The sequence below is a fragment of the Rhinopithecus bieti genome, unplaced genomic scaffold (assembly GCF_001698545.2).
Source record: "Rhinopithecus bieti isolate Rb0 unplaced genomic scaffold, ASM169854v2 scaffold_38833, whole genome shotgun sequence".
NCBI lineage: Eukaryota > Metazoa > Chordata > Mammalia > Primates > Cercopithecidae > Rhinopithecus > Rhinopithecus bieti.
This window is the reverse complement of record NW_016816114.1, coordinates 878,423-899,285: the sequence shown is the minus strand read 5'-3', so window position 1 is coordinate 899,285 and position 20,863 is coordinate 878,423. Positions and strand designations below refer to the sequence as shown.

The 20,863-nt window shown below is 38.5% G+C and overlaps 2 protein-coding genes across 3 annotated transcripts in view; one reads left to right on the top strand and one right to left on the bottom strand.

Annotated features, from left to right (window-relative positions):
* Positions 1 to 20,863, top strand: part of SGCD (sarcoglycan delta) — a 249,246-nt gene that overhangs the window by 14,711 nt on the left and 213,672 nt on the right.
* Positions 2,936 to 5,835, bottom strand: LOC108516781 (N-acyl-phosphatidylethanolamine-hydrolyzing phospholipase D). 2 transcript variants are annotated; one of them, XM_017854407.1, is made up of 2 exons: positions 4,928 to 5,835; positions 2,936 to 4,690 (listed from the first exon to the last, which is right to left on the bottom strand). In XM_017854407.1, the coding sequence occupies exons 1-2, from the start codon at positions 5,754 to 5,756 to the stop codon at positions 4,356 to 4,358; spliced, it is 1,164 nt and encodes a 387-aa protein (XP_017709896.1). In that variant the 5' UTR covers positions 5,757 to 5,835; the 3' UTR covers positions 2,936 to 4,355. The 2 variants fall into 2 exon arrangements, with proteins under 2 accessions (XP_017709896.1, XP_017709895.1); XM_017854406.1 differs by having other exon boundaries at positions 2,936 to 5,835.

The following is a 20,863-nucleotide window of genomic DNA, read 5'->3' as shown; positions in this document are numbered from 1 at the left end:
CTGGGTATATACCCAAAGGAATATAGATGATTCTATTATAAAGATACATACACGTGTATGTTCATTGCAGCACTATTTGCAATAGCAAAGACATGGAATCAACCCAAATGCCCATGAGTGATAGACTGGATAAAGAAAATGTGGTATCTCACGTATGTTTATTGCAGCACTACTCACAATAGCAAAGACTTGGAATCAACCCAAATGTCCATCAATGATAGACTGGATTAAGAAAATGTGGCACATATACACCATGGAAGACTATGTAGCCATAAAAATGGATGACTTCATGTCCTTTGCAGGGACATAGATGAAGCTGGAAACCATCATTCTCAGCAAATTATCACAAGGACAGAAAACCAAACATCGCATGTTCTCACTTGGTGGGAATTGAACAGTGAGAACACTTGGACACAGAGCAGGGAACATCACACACCAGGGCCTGTCGGGGTAGGGGGCTGGGGGTGGGATAGCATTAGGAGAAATATCTAATGTAAATGATGAGTTGATGGGTGCAGCAACATGGCACATGTATACCTATGTAACAAACTTGCACATTGTGTACATGTACCCTAGAACTTAAAGTATAATAGTAAAAAAGATACAAAAAAGAAAATGTGGTACATATACACCATGAAATACTATGCAGCCATGAAAAGGAATGAGATCATGTCCTTTGCAGGGCCATAGATGGAGCTGGAAGCCATTATCCTCAGCAAACTAACACAGGAACAGAAAATCAAACACCGCATGTTCTCACTTAAAAGTAGGAGCTGAACAATGAGAACACACGGACACAGGGAGGGGAACAACACACACCGGGGCCTGTTGGTGGGGAGTTGGAGGGAGAGCATCAGGAAAAATAGTTAATGCATGCTTGGCTTTAAACCTAGGTAATGGGTTGATAGGTGCAGCCAACCACTATGGCACACATTTACCTATGTAACAAACTTGTACATCCTGTACATGTACCCCAGAACTTAAAAAAAAGACAGCCCTATCCCCCGCCTACACACACACACACACATCAGTGCCATACAAAAGCCTGTGTAAATGTTCATTTTTATTAAAGTCTAAATTCCACATATAAAATGGGGCATGACAGTATCCAAGTTTGTCAGTATTTATCAAAGTTGAGAAATATCTGTATACTTTTTAAAACCCTAAGCCAGTCATCCTCAAAATGAATTGTTATTTTTGGATCTATCATTTCTTTATTTAATGAAGAGTGAGATTTTTTAAAATCCATTTTGATTTTAGCATGATGTCAATTGAGATTTATTCCATCATCCCTAATTACCAAGATATATCTAGGCTGAACGTTAAAAGCACCTAATAATTTAATTAGACCAGTTACTTCATTTACTGGTTGGGGCACTAAGGCTCAGAAAGAAAGCAGGATTTACCAAATTATACCCAGCTAAATTTAGAACTAAAATCCAGAATGGCAGTATTCTTCCCTGTGACCAACCTGATTGTTAAGTGGTAATTTTTTCATGATACCATGTTTAGTGTGATAAGTGGTTACACGTGGCAATTGACTTGTCATGAGGAATGACTTTGACTGAAATGTATGGTTGAACTCATGAGAAGATTCACAAGCACTATGAGAAGGAAACTGGAGACAACAGTGGATAATGCAACAGAACTGAGCTTAATTACAGATGATCTAATCACTGGGATGATATATTTCTCATAAGAGTTAAGTGAGATAATTTTAGTGACTTGCCTTAGAAAGTATTAAGTGAGGTTATGACAGAAGTTATAAACTGAATCCAGGTCACAGATGTAGTCTATTTGCCTCACACAGTATTTTTCTTTAACTATTAATATGTGTGCTTCTACTATTTAAAAATCTGAGAATTTCACGTTTTAAAAAAATCTACATTTTCTGATTCTTATGAAGGAGCAAAAATATGGTAGAGTGGTTTGATATTCTTACAGGGTAGAGTTCAGGGGCAGCCTTACATTTTGTAAACTTCATACTTTATATGAGACATTTGTTCTTCAGTTTGGCACAGTCTCACCAGTCACTACTGTGTCACACCCAGTTGTTTAACTCATTTGTAATACAGACCTCTGAAGTACCTTGCAGGTGCAGTCCCTGGTTTATGGAGTTGTGAATGTACGATACCTTTTTTTTTTTTTTTTTTTTTTTTGTCTGTTCAGGAAGGTTTATTTTATGGGGGATTTTTTTGTGCTTTAGTACCCCAAAATCGCATACATTCGCATACATTATATATACACACATTGCATACACATTTCCCCTTGACTGATTCGCATATTTGTAGATAAACACTAAATTTTGATAAAGATTATTTACACTTATTTAGGCTATTACTCCAATTTACAAAATCAGTGAAATAAAGTTGTTTTCAGTGTTTAGTCTCCTAATATATAATGCTTAAATTTGCAACAGGAACAATACATTATCAAAAGCATTAACCTATATTCAGCTTTCAAATATACCTATCTATATTAGGCAGTGATATCTTAAGAAATGATTTTCTCCCTTATATTTCTAAAGTGCTTTAAAACTCATTTATTCTACACATTTTTCAGAGGTAGGTCGGAATTATCCTCTTGTTGCAAATGAGGAAACAGGCACAGTGAGCATTGGTGACTTGTTTCAGGTTACACAAAAAATCCATGATGAAAGCAGGGTAAAAGTTCAGATTTAGTGGCTAACATGTGGCACCACACATACACATGTGCAAATTATAGAGCATTGCCTGGGTAGCATTTGGTGTAGAAAACCTATTTTGATTATTTTGTATGAATAAAGTGCTGAGACTGGGTTAGGAATACAGAATGGGCCTCCAGCAGTATCTAATCCAACTCCCTCCCTTAGGAAGGGTCAGAATAATCAAGTGAATACAGAGCCCTTATTAGGACTAAATCTTATGTCAACTGACTTTTTTTTTTTTTTAACCACTGGTATTCATACTGGCTTACCAAAAGAATCATGCTTAAGGTTCATTTAATATAAAAATATAAGACATCTGAATCATGTAAAAAAAATTATAAACCTGATTGATATATTTAGAGCTAAGAGACCCCGGAAAAAGAAAATGTGTAGAGAAATTTAAAAACATAAAACTGAATTCAAAGTATATGGTCTATTAACATTTATTAACATTTTATCTGTAAAATACTTCATTGTAGCTATATTTGTGCTTAGATGATCTTCTAGATATAAAAAAAGAAAATGGCATAAATCATATTCTCATAGCCACACCCCTTCCCTTCCTCTGCTCAGCTAAGAAGAGGGCTTTCTTTCGAGACAGGGTCTCATTTTGTCGCCCAGGCTGGAGTGCAATGGTATAATCACAGCTCACTGCAGCCTCTACCTCCTGGGCTCAAGTGATCCTCCCACCTCAGCCTCCCATGTACCTGTGACTACAGGTACACACCACCTTACCCGGCTAATTTTTTTTTTTTTTTTCCCCGAGAGACGAAGTCACCATGTTGCCCAGGCTGATGTCGACCTCCTGGGTTCAAGTGATCCACCCACCTTGGCCTCCCAAAGTAAGAGGTCTTTTGGGAATTGTAGATGTGCAACAGAATACACTGTTTCCTCTCATCTGAAGGCTCTAGGAAAAAAAAAATACTGTTCCCTCTTTCAAAAACTTAAGTGAATGGTGGTCATGGGTGCATTAATGCGAAAGAACTGTACACTTAAAAATGGTTAAAATGGTAAATGTTTAAAATGGCAAATACGTATTTATATATTTTTACCACAATAGAAAAAAATCAAGTCTTTAAAAATGACAGCCCCTATGTTTTTATGCTGACTGAAATAAACCATATTTAATATTTGGCATATAAGCTAATCTTGATAGAGCAAGAATTGCTATGTTTATAATAAGCATGTTGGACTGAATTTCATCATTTATTATAATGTGCATATAAGAAAGATACTTGTATTTGTAGGCCTCTGAAAAAAATCTAGGAAGGTAGACAGGCTTGACTCACCTTGCAGAAGGTCCTGAAGAATGGAAAAAACAAAATGAGTCTTCAATGTCAGTTTTTCACAATCTCAGGTAATTCTACTACCACAAAAGTGTAATGCTTTAGTAAAAACATTTCCATTGCAGTGCTTATATCATGATAGGAGATTTAAAATCCACATTAGCCAATTCATTATTTAAATGACCCACCCCTGAACCCTCTCATAGTGTATATGAGCTGATCATATTAGGAAGCAAGTTATTACACAAAACATAAAACATAAACCTGCAGAAGTTGTTTCCAAATGTAAAAGAATCACAATATTCATGAATTTCTAAGTCTTTTAATTTGTTTTTAAACTTAGATGATGCCTTTTTCATTAAAAGTGCCTGTGCTCACATTTATTAAAAGTTTTCATCATCAGTATTTAGGTATCTTGATTCTCCATGCTTCAAGACAAAAAAATCTTCAGCATTAAGTCCGAATCTCTTTAGAGCTTCATTCAGCTTCACTGGAGGCTCTAAGTAATGCTCATTTGCTAAGGCAAAAGTTCCCCAGTGAATTGCCATAGATTTCTTTGTTTGGACATCAGTGTGAATCCTCACAGCTTCTTCTGGGTCTACATGCTGGTATTTCATAAACCACCTTGGTTCATAAGCTCCGATGGGAATAGCTGCAAGGTCAAAAGGTCCAAATCTTTTTCCTATCTCTTCAAAAGCAGGGCAATAACCAGTATCTCCTGCAAAAAAAAATCGATTCCAAGGCCCCAAGACAGACCAGCTGCCCCACAGCACCTTGTTGTCATCCATTACAGTCCTTTTACACCAGTGCTGGGATGGTGTAAAGACAAAGGTGACCTTATCATGTCCGGGGACACAATTCTCCTCCCACCAGTCCAACTCAATCACATTCTCACAGCCACATTTTTGCATCCAGTCAAGAAGACCCAAAGGTACAAACCACCTCAACTCGTTACCAAATCGCTCATTCAAAGCAATGACAGAATTGTAGTCCAGATGGTCATAGTGGTTGTGACTGATAAGGACTGCATCTATCGGAGGGAGTTCACTTATTGTGCACGGGGAAGGACGAAATCGCTTTGGACCCATGTACTGCGACGGTGAAGCATGAGAGCTAAAGATGGGATCCGTGAGAAATATGAGCTCATCCATTTCCACCATTACTGTGGCATGTCCCAGCCATGTGACTCTTAAGCCAGCTTCCCTCACTCCAGCTTCTTCAGGGTTAGTGATAAAATATGGCTTAAGCACTGGGAGTTCTTTGTCAAGTTCCTCTTTAGAACTTGGAACACCGCTGTGATCTTTCTCCATTATCAGCCATTCGAGAACATTTGGAATAGAGAGGTTTTTCCACGTTGGCCACAGATTCACAAATCTCCCATCTTTTCCTTTCTTGGATTTAGTTACATCTTCTTCCAGTCTATAATCCAGTTTGAAGCTTTTCCTGGAAAACCTAGAAGAATCACTTCCTCTGGAATTCCGTGCTGAATTTTGACGTTTTCTTACTGCTTCTTTAGGATATTGGCTGCTTGTCATCACGGACTGGTTGCTTTCATTTTCATCCATGTCCTTTGGTGAAGAACTTGCAATGGGGGTGGCTGGGCGCGCGCGCCGCCTCTGTTCCTCGGCTTCCGGCCGCAGAGTCCCCTTGCAAAGCCTCCCTGCGTAGCGGGAGGAGCCTTGGTGGCCCGTGGCCGGGTTCTTCCGACCCCCTGCCCGCCTCGCTGGCTCCGCCGAGGGTGCCAGCAGCTGCAGGCAGCGCTTCAGTGCTCGCCGCCTCGTCATCCTTGGGGCGAGTCGTCGCCGGGTCACTCCCTTATTATGACCTTTGAATCTCACAGCAGGGCCATCAGTGGCCTCCCTCAGGCTGCCTCTCCAACCCTTACCAAGATGGCCGCCCCTGTGGGCCGGGGCGTTGAAGCCATCTTGGTCTGTACAATACCTTTTTACTTGATGTCCTCAGTAGGTTCTTAGAAACTGCAACTTTAAGTAGAACAGCATATATTAGGTCCTTGGGAGACATTGTTTTGTGCAGAGTCATTTTGTTATAACATTGGTGAGAAAAAAAATGCTTTTGTTGCATGTTATTTCACTTAAAGTGGCAGTTTCCAAGAATCTATGGATATATATATATCATCATCATCATACAGGAGTTAAGAAACTAGGTTGATTTCATAGGATTAATATTCACTCCTAGTTTACCATTCCTTACTTCTTGTTTCTCTCTCTTGTGACCCAATTTCTCTTAGTGCTGTAGCTTGGGGGTTCCCCTACTGCTTTATTGAGATATAATTGACAGGTAAAAATTGTATATATTTAAGGTGTACAAACTTAATGATGTTTTAATATACATCATGAAATGACTAACATAAGTTAATTAACATATTCATCACCTCACATAACTACCTTATTTCATGCATGTGGTGAGAATACCTAAGGTCTACTTTCTTAACAAATTTCAGGTATATAATACATGATTATTAACTATAGTCACCATGTTGTATATTAGGTCTCCAGAATTTATTCATGTTATAAATGAAAGTGTGTATTCTTTGATGAACATCTTGTTTCACCTACCCTACTCCCACCCTTACTAACAACCCTTCTACTCACTGTTTCTGTGTTTGACTTTTTAAAATTCTACGTAAAAGTGAGATTATGCAGTATTTACCTTTCTGTGACTGGCTGATTTCACTTAGCTTAATGTTCTCCGGGTTCATCCATGTTGTTAAAAATGACAAGATTTCCTCTTTTGAGGCTAAATAGTATTCCATTGTGTATATATACCATATTTTCTTTGCTCATTCATCTGTCATTTGACTCTTAGATTGAATTCATATCTTGGCTATTGTGAATAATGCTACAGTGAACATGGGGATGCAGATACCTCTTTGAGATAATGATTTTCTTTCTGTTGGATATATACCGAGAAGTGGGATGACTGTATCCTATGGTAGTTCTATTTTAATTTTTTGGGGGGAAGCTCCTTGCAGTTTTCCATAATGGCTCTACCAATTTACATTTCAACCAACAATACATAAAGGTCCTCTTTTCTCTACATCCTTGCCAACATTTGTTATCTTTCATCTTTTTGACAACAGCCATTCTAAAAAGGGTGAGGTCGTAACCAATTGTGGTTTTGATTTGCATTTCCCTGATGATTAGTACTGTTGAATACCTTTTCATATACTTCTTGGTCAGTTGTATGCCTTCTTTGGAAAAAGATTTATTCAGGTTATTTGCCAATTTTTAAATTTGGGTTATTTAGTTTTATGCTCTTGAGTTGCATGAGTTCTTTATATAGTTTTATTATTAATCCATTATCAGCAAGGTAGTTTGCAAATACGTTCTCACTTTCCATAGATTGCCTTTTCATTTTTTTTTATTATTGTATGGAAAACTTTTAGTTTAATGTAGCCCTACTTGTTTGCTTAATTTTGCTTTTGATTCCTATGCTTTTGGCTCATATAAGAAAAAATTCATTTCCAAGACCAATGTCATAGAGCTTTGCCCCTATGTTTTCCTCTAGTAGGTTTACTGTTTCTGGTCTTATGCTTATTAAGCCTCTAACCCATTTCAAGTTGATTTTTGTGTATAGTATAAAATAAGGATTCAATTTCATTTTTGTGGATGTGGCTATCCTGTTTCCCAGCACCATTTATTGAAGAGATTATGTTTTACCCATCACATATTTTGGCAATTTTGTTGAAAATTAGTTGACTGTATCTGTGGGTTTATTTCTGGGCTTTCTATTGTGTTCAATTTATCTATGTATCTGTTTTTTGATTGTTTTTGTTAGTACCATACTGCTTTGATTTCAATAGCTTTGTAATGTAATTTGTAATCAGGACATGTGATTCCTCTAGTTTTGTTCTTCTTGGTTTTGAAATTGTATGCAAGTTCAATGGCAGATAGTAGTTGTCTTAGAATTTCTAGAGTCTGAAGTATGGCCCTTTACAGCCATTCTCTACTCGGAGTCTCCTAAGACGTGCTTCCTTTTTGTTCCTCTAACCACTAAAGAACCTAAGCTGGGGAAGGAGGGAGATAAAGATGAGAAAGTGTGAAGATTTGGATTCTGAGTGCTGTTTATGAGGAAAAAAAAAAAAAAACTATCATGGGATGGCAGACACACAGTCTGAATAGGTTCCATTGATAAATTAGTTGCAAGGAGCAAAGTCATGTCTCTGGTTAGTTTAGAAACAAAATGAAGGCTATGATGGCTTCTCAGTAAGCAAAGCAGCTCCAACTCCCAAGTGAACATACTGCACACAAAACAGTATTTTCCATGCCACTTGCATGGAACATGAGCATCTTGCTCTATTTAATTAAGAAGTTAACTGGACCGTGAAGTATTGCCTGAGTAAATAAAAGTGATTTGTACTAAGTCAGAAGGGTGCATTAGGCCTCTTTGCATTTCTTTGCTCACACATAAATTATGGATATTATTAAAAATTGGAAGGTTCATCTATAAGCCCATCTGTACTATGAAGCCAGTTGCCATTCCCCAAATGTATCTGTCTGTTTTCCTGTTATAACTTATTGTGGACAATAATGTGAACCAGCTGCTTACATTTTTTTTAAACAGACGCATAAACTTTGAATAGTTCAACATGTAATACTATTGTCAGTTTATTCTGGAAAACAGAGATAGATATTCAGAGGCTTTTGGTTGCAGTACAATTAACGGCTGATGGGAATAAATTGACTGTGCATGCTTTTCTTAAATGAAGCTTATACTAGAAATGTAAGAGTTACTGAGGACTTTGGTCAGATCTCAGCTATAACTGTGTCAGCCACAGTTCTGGTAGGAGAAGTGTCTTCAAACTTCAAAGGAGCCTGAGAATGTCTAATTGTATGAGCTGAGGGCCACTGGACAGGTAAGATTCCTCAAATTCTTCCTCATTGCCTATCGTGGTACAGAAGGGTCCATCGTTAGAATCTCATTTATTTGAAGGCTTCTGGATCTCTCAGTAATTTTTATTCAAGCAGACTCATACTGTAAACACTCCTTTCACTGATGTACAAACACATTTCCCCAAAGGATTGGAAGTAACTTATAAGAAGTACATACAGCAACATAGTCACAAAAGGTGTAATGGGTTAAGATCAGAAAAAAACATAAACTATAATTGGAGGCAAAGATGAGGACAAGCTAATAGAATATAAGGGGAGTCCATAGCATCCCAGGAGTTTGCTCTTACTAAACCTGGAGATTGGCTGTGAATTTTTGAAAGAGAGAGACAGTGTTAGATGAAACCTTCTATCTGTACTTTCCAGAGATTTGTTTAAAATGTCCCGGATGATGGAGGGAGTTAAAACTAGCAGCCCAGTGTTATAGAAAGTAGACTAGATTCAAAGTCAGGGAATCTGGCTTCTCTTCTCATTGTTCTACTGATCACCGTCTAAGTGAGCCCTTGAGCAAGTTACTTCTCTTCATGTCTAGTTTCTTTATCTGTGAACTATCTATTTGTGAAAGAAGTTGGATATAATCAATGATTTTCTGTAGCTTTTTTAAAAAAATCATGAAATATTTTTAAGTCTAATTTTACTTTGAACCCCCAAATCCAAACCAGTTGGAAACTGAGCTGCTGTGGTTGACCAGGAGATGGTCCTGCACCTGTTGTCCTACCCAGCCAGTCTTCCTGTCACCAGCAACAGGGGGCTGAGTCTCTTGCTGGGATTCCACAGACGACAGTTTAAAAATGATCAGACTGGATCAAAAACTAGCCTCATTTTTTCCAGGTCTCTGTTTCAATGCCATTTTCTCATGAAGACCTTCCCTTATCTGAAATACATCTCTGACCCAGTGGCTTTATCTTGTTATATTGTATCATATCAGATTACATATGTATCATGTAATTATATATTTTTACATTTACCTGTTTGTTTGTTTCCACTATTGCTATGTAAACTCCATGACAGCAGAGATGGAGAAAGGCAGTACTATGTGGTATTTGGGAGCAGGATCTGGAACACCAACTTCCTGAGTTTGAATCTTTGCTCTGCAATTTACTAGCCTTGTAACTTTAAGCAAGTTACTTGACCTTTTCTGTGCCTCACTTTACTCCTCTGAAAAATTGGCATAATAATAGCACTACTTCATAAGCTTATTATGGGATTATAAGAGATAATTTATGTAAGGTTTATAGAATAGTGCATTGGATACAGAACACTGTATAATATTTGAAAATAATAATATATATTTTTAGCATTTATTAATACTATTGTCTTTGTTTGCCACTGTATCCTTAGTTCCTGTCACATGATAGGAAAGCAAATTGTTTGAATGAATGCATGTTCTCTTAGGATCTTTCTCACTCAAAGATTCTGTAAGAAGCTTTTGGAGAGACAAGCATCTCTTCAAAAGGATCTTATACATTTATTAATTATCTGTATTAGCTGCATACTAAGAATTCAACTATGTAGACAGTGACACGAGCAACTATGTGGTGTGAGGCCGTGAGGGAATAAGAATAGACTTTAGGTGGAAGAGCTAAGAGTGGACTAAAGGTAATAAGGTTCATCTTTACCTACTCTGCAGCTTTAACCTCCTATATGCCTTGATTCATGCCATTCATAAGCTAATGAGAGCTCCTAAGTGTTGAGCTGTGTGTTATAGATAGGACATTTTAATAGAACAAAATTAGCATTTCCAGTCCTTCAAACCTTTGGGTTTCTCATCATCATCACTGTGACATTTCAGCATCATCTAATACTTTTGATTTCAAGAACATCCCAACTGCCTAAAATGACTAGTTGGTGCTGAGACTGTTTCTTGCTTATTTCATAAATTGCATTTATGAGAAAGAAATGCGTACCAGAGTCCACTGTAGCTTGGTTTGTTCCTTTAGCAGTAAGAAGATTCCTACCTAGATTAGGAGGCATTCCCACAGACAGTAGTAACTGCTGAGTACACTTGAGGAGAATAATGGAGGGCAAGTAGCCTTAAGAAAGGAACATGCGCCGGGTGCACTGGCTCACACCTGTAATCCCAGCACTTTGGGAGGCTGAGGCGGGTGGATAACAAGGTCAAGAGATCGAGACCATCCTGGCCAACATGGTGAAAACCTGTCTCTACTGAAAATACAAAAATTAGCTGGGCGTGGTGGCGTGTCCCAGGTACTCAGGAGGCTGAGGCAGGAGAATCGCATGAACCTGGGAGGCAGAGGTTGCAGTGAGCTGAAATCACGCCACAGCACTCCAGCCTGGCAACAGAGTGAGATTCTGTCTCAAAAATAAAAATAATAATGATAATAAAGGCACATGTTTTAATATGGTCATATGGTTTTAAAACCTTTGTTTTCTTCCCTCCTATATTGTTGGAAAAAAAATGTTGCCTGTAAAAAAATGCTTTATTTCTTTTTTTTTTTTTTTTTTTTTTTTTTTTTTTTTTTTTTTTTTTTTTGGACGGGGAGGTCTCGCTCTGTTCAGCCCAGGCTGGGAGGAGTTTGCGCTTGTGGCCGCGATCTCAGCTCACTGAGCTCCGCCCTCCTGGGTTCACGCTATTCTCCTGCCTCAGCCTCCCGGCGTAAGCCTGGGCTACAGACGCCGGCCACCTCGGGCTCCGGTAGTTTTTTTTTGTAGTTTTTGTACGAGGACGGGTGTCTTCACCATGTTAGCCAGGATTGGTTCTCATCTCCTGGACTTTGTTTCGCCCGTCTCGGCCTCCCAAAGTGCTGGGATTATAGGCTTGAGCCACCGCGCCCGGCCAAAAATGCTTTATTTCTTAATGCTTCAGTCCTAACATATTCATCTTCTGGCAACTCTGGCTGTACCCAGTGCTCTGTCATTGCTATGAATATGTTACGCTGTTAGTCTTAATTTTAAAAAACGTGTTCCTTGTCAAAAACACTAATTTTTCAGGAGACACAGTTTCAGAAGCTGAAAAAACTTTTTTGTGCGTATGAAATTATAAACATATACTGTTACTTTGATTTTGTGATCTCTATCAGCAGCTAAGTGTAACCTTTTGATGCAGCACTCTGTAAATTATTACCCGTGATGTTTTAAATGGCAGTGGCCTAAATTATGAGAGTGGGACTTTGCATTTCCATGAATGATTCTGTTTTTATTAGCAATAATTCTTCCTCTAAGCAAATATCAAATGGTCTGCAAAGTAAATGAGGCTTTTAAGATTGATAAATATTTCACAGATGCACTTGTTGCATATTGGAGGGGGAAGAGGAAGAAGAGAGTGACAAAAACCACCATGTTGAAAGAATGAGTTAAGCAGACTGCCATGTTTTCTTCCTGCTTGGTGCAATAAATAAGGTGGATTTCTCAACCTTGTAAGCCACAGCTTCCATTTTGCAACATCAGAGTCCTGAAAATAAAAAGTAGCATCACTCTCCAGTAAAAGACAAGTACAGATGGTACAATAATTGAAGTTTTCCACCATCAAGCTGTGTAGATTGGTTCTAGCCCTCAGTTAAAGCTCAACAGTTATGTTTAAAAATATGAGAGGAATATTTATGGAAAGATTAATTATCCTTAGGTGGTAGCTCATTAAGAGATGTGAAATGAAGTTGAGTTTATTTTTAAATCATTAATGTATAGGTATTTATATTATTGGATGAATGTATAGTTCCCATATTTATTGCTGACTTCAGTTGCTAACAAGCCAATGTCTTTCACTTATTTCTTAGCATTCTCAATAATTTTTTGTGTTGTCTTGCCATGTGAATTTTCTGAGATGTGAGGTTCACCGCCATGCTTTATTTCTTTTTTTCTTTTCTTTTCCTTCCCCCTTGCCACCAGATGGACTCTCTCTCTGTTGCCCAGGTTGGAGTACAGTGGCACAATCTTGGCTCACTGCAACTTCCACCCCCCTGGTTCAAGCAACTGTTCTGCCTCAGCCTCTTGAGTAGCTAGGATTACAGGCATGCACCACCATGCCCGGCTAATTTTTGTATTTTTTAGTAGAGATGGGTTTCTCCATGTTGGCCAGGCTAGTCTTGAACTCCTGACCTTGTGATCTACCCATCTTGGCCTCCCAAAGTGCTGGGATTACAGACGTGAGCCACTGTGCCCAGCCGCCATGCTTTATTTCTATTGCTGCTACAAAGAGCTTACTAAATAACAAATAATTTCTTTCTTCCTCATCATATCTTAGAAAACTCGGGTTAGGGAGTGCTGTGGTTTGAATGTGTCCCCTCCAAAATTCATGTGTTAAAACTTAATGATCTATGTGATAGTATTAAGAGGCAGGGCCTTTAGGAATTGATGAAGTCATGAGGGCTCCTCCCCACGAATGGGATTAATGCCCTTATGACAGAGGTTTCATGCAGTGTTTGTCATTTTTAGCCTCTCCTGTCTCCTCTTCTGTCATGTGAGAACATAGTGTTCCTCCCTTGGAGGATGCAGCAACAATGCAACATCTTAGTAGCAAAGAACAGCCCTAACCAGACAACCCAACCTGCTGGCACCATGATCTTAGACTTTGTAGCCTCTAGGACTATGAGAAAGTTAATTTCTATTGTCTGTAAATTACCCAGGCTGGAGATTTTTTTTGTTGTGGTTATAACAAGAAACAGATGGACTAAAACAGAAATGTACAGGAAGTATAAAGAAAACAGGATTTGACAGCATTATGATAGATGTTACATAAAGTATAAGAAGATGACTGACCCCAATGCAGTGGTAGATGGTAAAGTAAATTGCCTTCTTTCTCTGGGTGAAGATACTGGGAAGTTTTTTTTTTGGCAGAGTTCTCTCCACACAACACATCACAGGATCAGTGATCCTGTGGGATCCAGCAACACTGATTATATGGTAAAGCTTCACATGTCAGTTTTTAAAATTGACCCATATGACAAAGAATCAATTCTTAAAATTTCTTTTGAAAAAAACCTTAAATTGCCCGCAAAATATGGTAGCCATAATCTTATATGCATAGCTTTATACATAAATCTAATGTCCAGGAGAACCACTGAGGCTCAGCTAAGTAATGGGGGAAAAAAAAGACTATAAATGTATGGACATGGGCTGGGCACAGTGGCTCATGCCTGTAATCCCAGCACGCTGGGAGGCCAAGGCGGGCAGATCACCTGAGGTTGGGAGTTTGAGACCAGCCTGGCCAACATGGTGAAACCCTGTCTCTACTAAAAATACAAAAAATTAGCCGGACATGGTGACAGGCTTCTATAATCCCAGCTACTCGGGAGGCTGAGGCAGGAGAATCACTTGAACCCAGGAGGCAGAGGTTGCAGGGAACCGAGATTGCGCCATTGCACTCCAACCTGGGCAATAAGAACGAAACTTTGTCTCAAAAAGTAAAAATAAAAAAGGTATAGACACTAAAACTGTTCTGTTCTTGAGATACTAGCAAATCACTGTCAGGAAATGAGGAATGTTTGGGAAATTTTAAGGTGTTCTTAAGTGTCTGCAGGGTTTTGCTGTTCTAATATTGAATATCTGTAACTTGAATACATATTAAAATATTTGCTGCTGCAGAGATTGAATGAACTGCTAAATGTGAAAGTACTTTGCAGAGGGCCCAGCCTATCGTGATTGCTCATAAATGTTTGCTGAATTTGAATCCAAATACTATGTGATTAGAGCCTTACATTGTAATAGCTAACAGATGCAGTGCTAATGTAACATTATCTTGTTTATTTTATTTATTTATTTTTTTGAGATGGAGTCTTGCTCTTGTTGCCCAGGCTGGAGAGCAGTGGCATGATCTTGACTCCCTGCAAGCTCTGCCTCCCAGGTTCACGCCATTCTTCTGCCTCAGCCTCCCGAGTAGCTGGGATCACAGGCACCCGCCACCAAGCCTAGTTAATTTTTTGAATTTTTTTAGTTGAGACAGGGTTTTACCATGTTAGCCAGAACGATCTCGATTTCCTGACCTTGTGATCCACCAGCCTTGGCCTCCTGAAGTGCTGGGATTACAGGCATGCGCCACCAAGCCCAGCCTATCTTGTTTATTTCTTATAGTGACCTTATAAAGGCTCTATCACTTTGATCTTCTATTTAGAGATGAACAGTCAAAGGCTTAGAAAGACATAGAAAGAACATACATCTAAGACTCCAACCCAGGTTGATTCTCACACCCTATCCTAACCTGAAATGCCATCCTATCTTGGAATAGTAGACAGTAGTTACAGGTTGGCCTGTGCTGCTTACCTGACTTGCTTTCTCAGTAGCCATGCAGGATGCTTGCCAGTTTCATGAAGAGGAGACCATGTTATTTCCTTTCTCTACCAATTGTGGTTTCTCTGATCGTTCCTCACACCCCCTCTGATGGCTTTTGTACTGTAGTTTTTCTTCGTGTAGTCACAGTTTCCTATGGAGTCCATTTTTTCTCCACTCAAACTGCAGATCTCCTGAATTGTACCATCTCCTACTATGCTGTTACTTCTCTCTGTCCATACCTTTTGTTAGAATTGCATTATAGTATCTACTTGGAAATAATCAAGGACCCATGTGTGAATTTAGTCCCTGACTCAGGAAAACATGCCAGGATATTCTAAGGATAATATGCTCTATAGATATGTTTTCATCTAGAACCCCAGACTATAAGTTTTATTACTGCAAATTTTTAAATGTGTAAGTGCTCTACTGGTTTCTCAGAGTTGAGCAAAATGAAATAAATAGGAGAAAATAAAAACTTACACAAATTCTAAATTTCCAAAGGCTTGGCCTTTCTTATCTCTGATTCCTTATCTAACTACAGAACATAGAAAGTAAGAGTGACTCTTTTCTTAGGTCTTCCAGTTGTCCAAATACCTGTGCCACTCTAGATGCATAACGGAGATGTTAATTTATTATGTATAATGGATGCCTTAGGGCTTAACTACCTCGGGGACTTCCCTCAGAGAAAGGATGGTCTTCATTCTAAATTCATCTTGCCTTATAAAATTCTTCTCATAAATAATAAGTACAAGAACCCACAATGATTCTCATTCTTTGAACTGTTCCTTCATTTCTTATTAAAGTAGTATACTCAGAGTACAGTTAAAAGCCCACTGCCCCCACATGTACAGTAAATGTTCTTGGACAAAGTTTTCTTTCCTCTTTTAGGATGCAGACTTTTCTTTTTGTTTCCTTCAAATGTTGTGGTAGGCATGCATGTCAATCAGTGTAACCCTATAAATTTGTGTGGGTTTTTTGGTCAGTATTCATTAATGGCAGCCTAGGGAATAAGAGTTTTCCTGATCATTTGTATGAATTATAATTAAATACAGACAGTATATTTGAACACCATCTGTATGGACATCATTCTGTGTTTTTTTTTTTTTTTTTTTTTATTTTGGCATGCAGATTTACATGAAGAAATTGGTCCTACTCAGCTCCATGGAGCTGCCAGACACGCCCCCACATTATGCATTCAGCAATGTACAAAGGTGGAAATCTAGACTTTCCATGTGTTCACAGTCTTAGGCCTCTAACGGCTTGCCCTAGCCCAGTTTTTTTTGTTGTTGTTTTTTTTTGTTTGTTTGTTTGTTTTGCCATTTCCTGATCTACCCTCAGCCTTTCTCACTTCCAAATCATCCTTTTGTTCATGGCCTTGCCATATCCTGATTCTTTATACTCTCTTCTGCTTCTCTAACTTTGATGGGTATTTCATCTCTTGATTGTGGCATGAGTTCTCTCTGTTTAACTCCATAGCCTTCAGCCATGCAAGAAGGTCCTCCCCCATTCCCATGTGGAAATGCTTTCTGTGGATATCTTCCTTCCCATGGGAAGACTTGCATCAAGGTGCTTGTGAGGGCAATATAGCATAGTAGCAAAGTACATGTAATTTAAAGTCAGACAAAACCGCATGTGAAGCTTGGCTTTGCTTCTCACTAGCTTTGTAACAGGAGGCATATCACTTGACATCTTAGTACCTCAGTTTCTCTATCCGTAATGTGGGTAACTAATAGAGTTGTTAAATTAAACATATACAGGGTGCCTGCAACAGTGTCTGCCACTTAACTCACTATAAATGACCACTATTATTACTAGAGGCTTCATAATAGAAGAAAACCCTGAGATAAGTATCAACGGATTGGTAGTTTGGATACTCCTATGTTGTTAAAAATATAAATAAGATTCCATATATTCATCTCCATTTATTAATTCCAGTTGCAATGCTCAGTTGACTCATTTTGAATTCTGCCAAAATTGTACCTTCTGAGCTGAAGCCAATTAAAATAAAAATCTCTCTTTTCCAGAAGCCAAAAGCCATTTCCCAAGAGGTTCTTGTTCAACCCACACATGCAAATGCAGCTGGTTTTGTCAGAGATTTTTTTCAGAATATCACACACCAATGTTAGCCTTAAAGAATGATACCGGGGCTCTCTGCTTCTTGGTTCATGGGGTATACCCACAAGCAAAATAGAAACAAAGCAAAGGTAGGTAGTCCCACTTGGCACAGTTGATTGACTTTAAGAGATCCTGATTATGCTGCTCATATTCCATGAAATTAAAAAGCTTACAAATGTTATGAGCCATTACCCTTCCATTTAAGGGAGCTTATGACATGTTAGCAACGTTTAATGAAATTCTTTTCAAAATGCCATTGGCAGACTCAATGAGATTCCATGTTGAAACTCAACTTGAAGAATTGTGTGAGGAAGTTTGCTCTCTACCTGCCTGTCTTTGTAATGTGTGGGACCCACTTCAAGGCCAAAGGAAGTTCTTTATCAGTTAGAGGATACTTTGCATGTATCCAGAAGTCTTTCTGCTTTAACCATGAGAGTGTTTTCCTGTTGAAGACAACATTGTAGAGACTGCCATGTTAATGTTTGTGCTTAGAGAGCAAGAATAGTCTGTATTTTTACACAATAATGAATTTTAAAATTTAAGTCATTTCTGTTCAATTCTGTCTATATTTGTTGACAGTCTAAAACATTCTAGTAAATATTCCAAAATGTTATTGCCTGTCCTGTCTTTGATGAGCCATTACAGTATAATTTGGGAAATAAGCCTTTGCACAATAAGGCAATTAAAGCATAAGAAATGAGGTGATTAAATACTGTATTATATGGTACTTATTGTTCAAGAAATAAAAAATACTGCAGTGAGTTGAGGGATAATTTTTTTAAAGACTAAGAAAGATGAGTATGAGACATAAGTAATTTAGGGATCATCGGTTCTTTCTGTTAAATAGTCTTTTGTTGTAACTTTTATAATGGGGATATTTAATGGCAATATTCATTTCTCAGGGTACTAGCCATATCAGCATCTTGTTGGTGATGTTCTCCCACTACTTTTTGAGATCTTATGGGTCAAGAAGGATGCTATGTGTTTTATATGCCTTTTAAAAATCCTCCTGACATTCTTTTAAGGTCATTTATATTATCTCCTTTTACAGGTGAAAACTGAGATGCTAAGTAGTTAGGCATTGGTCTCTAGTTAGTGTGTGGAGCAGCTGGAATTCAAAGCCAGGTGTGAACTACCCCAAAGCGTATATTTTCTTGTTATTAATCTGCTTTGAAAAACAGATTATGCCAGGGCAGCCCCCATTGTGAACTCTTTGCAGGCAAAATTCCTGTTATAGGACTTAGTCACCATCGTATTTATTTGGCCATGTCATTAATATATTAAAGAATCGCAACTCATAATACAATTAAAATTCAGCTTTATTTTTGTCATCACTGTTCCTTTGAGTTTTGAGGGTTTTGTTTGTTTGTTTGCTTGTTTTTTGGCAGGGGATATGTGGAGGGAATCTTTTCTTCTTCCTCCCACACAAAAACGTGGACAGTTCCTAGGGTATTTTCTTTTCACTGAAAGGTAGTAAAAACTCTGGTGGCTTATTAAGAGACAAAACACAGTCTCAGTTCCAACATTTTAAACATTTCATCTAAAACGCTTACTGATGTTTCAAACCTCATTCAAAGTTAAGCATTTGTTTCTTTTTCTCAGATACAGCTTTGACTTGGTGGCTGTCTGCCTTTGGCTGTCTGTGCCCCCCTCATCATCTTCTGATGTGCGAGCTGCTTTCCATAGTCCTAGACCCTACCAGGATAGTAGTAATAGAGGATGAGGCAGTTATTGCGTGGCTCAGTGACTTTGTGCCCCCTGGGACTGGTAAATATTTAAGCTGACTTCCTCCCTCGTGAAGTATTTTCTGGGTTCTTTGGAGATTTCTGGTCCTGAAACTGCAAAACATCTCCTACAGCACCTATGGGAAAAGCCAGTGAAGCATTCTGTTCACGAACAGGCTGTTTCCCCCGTTACTCTATTCCATGTGGAAATTTCTTGTCTCCCGGAAGTCTCCTTGGGGAGGACTTCAGATGTCTCCAGGACAGTGCTCTCTCCCCCTTGGCCCACCTATGTGTTGTGCAAAATGATCATCCATCTTTTACTTGACAAACTCTGAGAGTCTAGTCTCTCTCTGAAGCAGGGGCCCTCTCCTGCCTCTAATACCTTCTGCATTCCTGGTAGGAAGTCTATGATGACTTTGTGCATAGAGAACACATGTTAAGATACCCGTTTGGATTCACTGAAGCCTGTTCTCACTATATGTATATATATATATATTCACGGGCCCCCTTTCCTCCATTCCCTTGACCTTTATATCTTCTTGAAACCAGTGAGGGTGTTCTTTGATACTTCCTCTAGCAAATCATCATATTTTATCTGATGCCTTATGTTGGAATTCTACATCAATTTTATTTTCATGCCCGGTTGAAACCACATTTTTAACATCCTCCTAAATGTGCACTGTGATTCGTTGACTTTCACAGTAAAACTGTTAAATGTGCTGCCTTACCTAGTCCCATCCCATTGTATGCAAGGTCTTTGACACATGATGGAAGGAAGACAATGTTGGTATTCACCCAGGATACACAAGTGAATGGGAAGAAAAATAAAGATGCAATAGTGGCTAGATACCTCTGCTTTCCCTTCTTCTGCCTTCTCACGGCTCTGTGCCTGGAGAGACACACTAACTTTTCTTCCTGTAATGGTTAACTAAACAAAAGATATCTTTTCCTTGCAGTCAGATTTCTGTGGGCCTGTTCTGGTGGTTCTGGTGGTTCTGGTGGAGCTTTCAGAAGGCATGTTGGTTAGTGATAAATCCTTCTTGGCTTTCTCGGAGCCCCCAGGGTCTCTAGAATAATATATTTGGAAAAAGATACCATTGGCTAAGGATAAACTAAGTGGTTGGCTGAAGGTGCTTCCACTGGAGATTATGGTAATGTCATCTGGAGCAATTCACTTTACATTTTTAAGGAGGGAAACCATGTATTTGAAGAAAACTTCAATGAAAGGATGTTGTTTCTAATGGAACTAACCTGGAATTTAGAGTTAAATGTTTTCAGATTTTCTGTTTGTTGCTTGTTTTTGATACCTTTCTTTGATGACTCTGTTATCCTGGAGAATTTGAAAATGTAAGTCAAGAATGATTTTTTTTCTCTCTCTGTACCTGGCGACTTCTCTGTCATTATTGACTGGAGATGCAGCCTGTGAGTTTGCAGCCATCACAACCCCGTTGTCTCTGCTCCCAGAGCTCTATAATTGCTCTGCTCTCAATGTCTTATACAGAGTAGGTATTTAGCAAATTTGTGGACTTAATTTTTTTGGACTTAATGCTGATTAAGACACCTTCATTTCTTCTCACCTGTTTTGCTTGGTATGTAACACTTTAAAAAAACCTCTCTGAGCTCTTTCTGCTTATCTAGGATTGTGTTAAGTGTTTGAATACATTTTACGGCCCAGAGTAGATGCTAAATAAATGATTATTGTAGAAATAGAAAGAGTTAAGGAAGAGAAGAGGAACTAGAGAACAGAGGCATACCCTCTCCTGTGATATCTTGCCCTACCTCAATATTGCAAGTTTCACACTGTCCCTTCATCTTTTCAAAGTTGCTCTGTTCCATTATTAATTCCTTTTCAAGCCATTCCTAGTTAGAATTTAATTTAAATCAGGGGTGTAGATACCAGCTAACAGTTTTATATAT

Excerpts from the sequence above, each read along its gene's own strand:
- LOC108516781 (XM_017854406.1), bottom strand. The coding sequence starts at position 5,756 with ATGACGAGGCGGCGAGCACTGAAGCGCTGCCTGCAGCTGCTGGCACCC.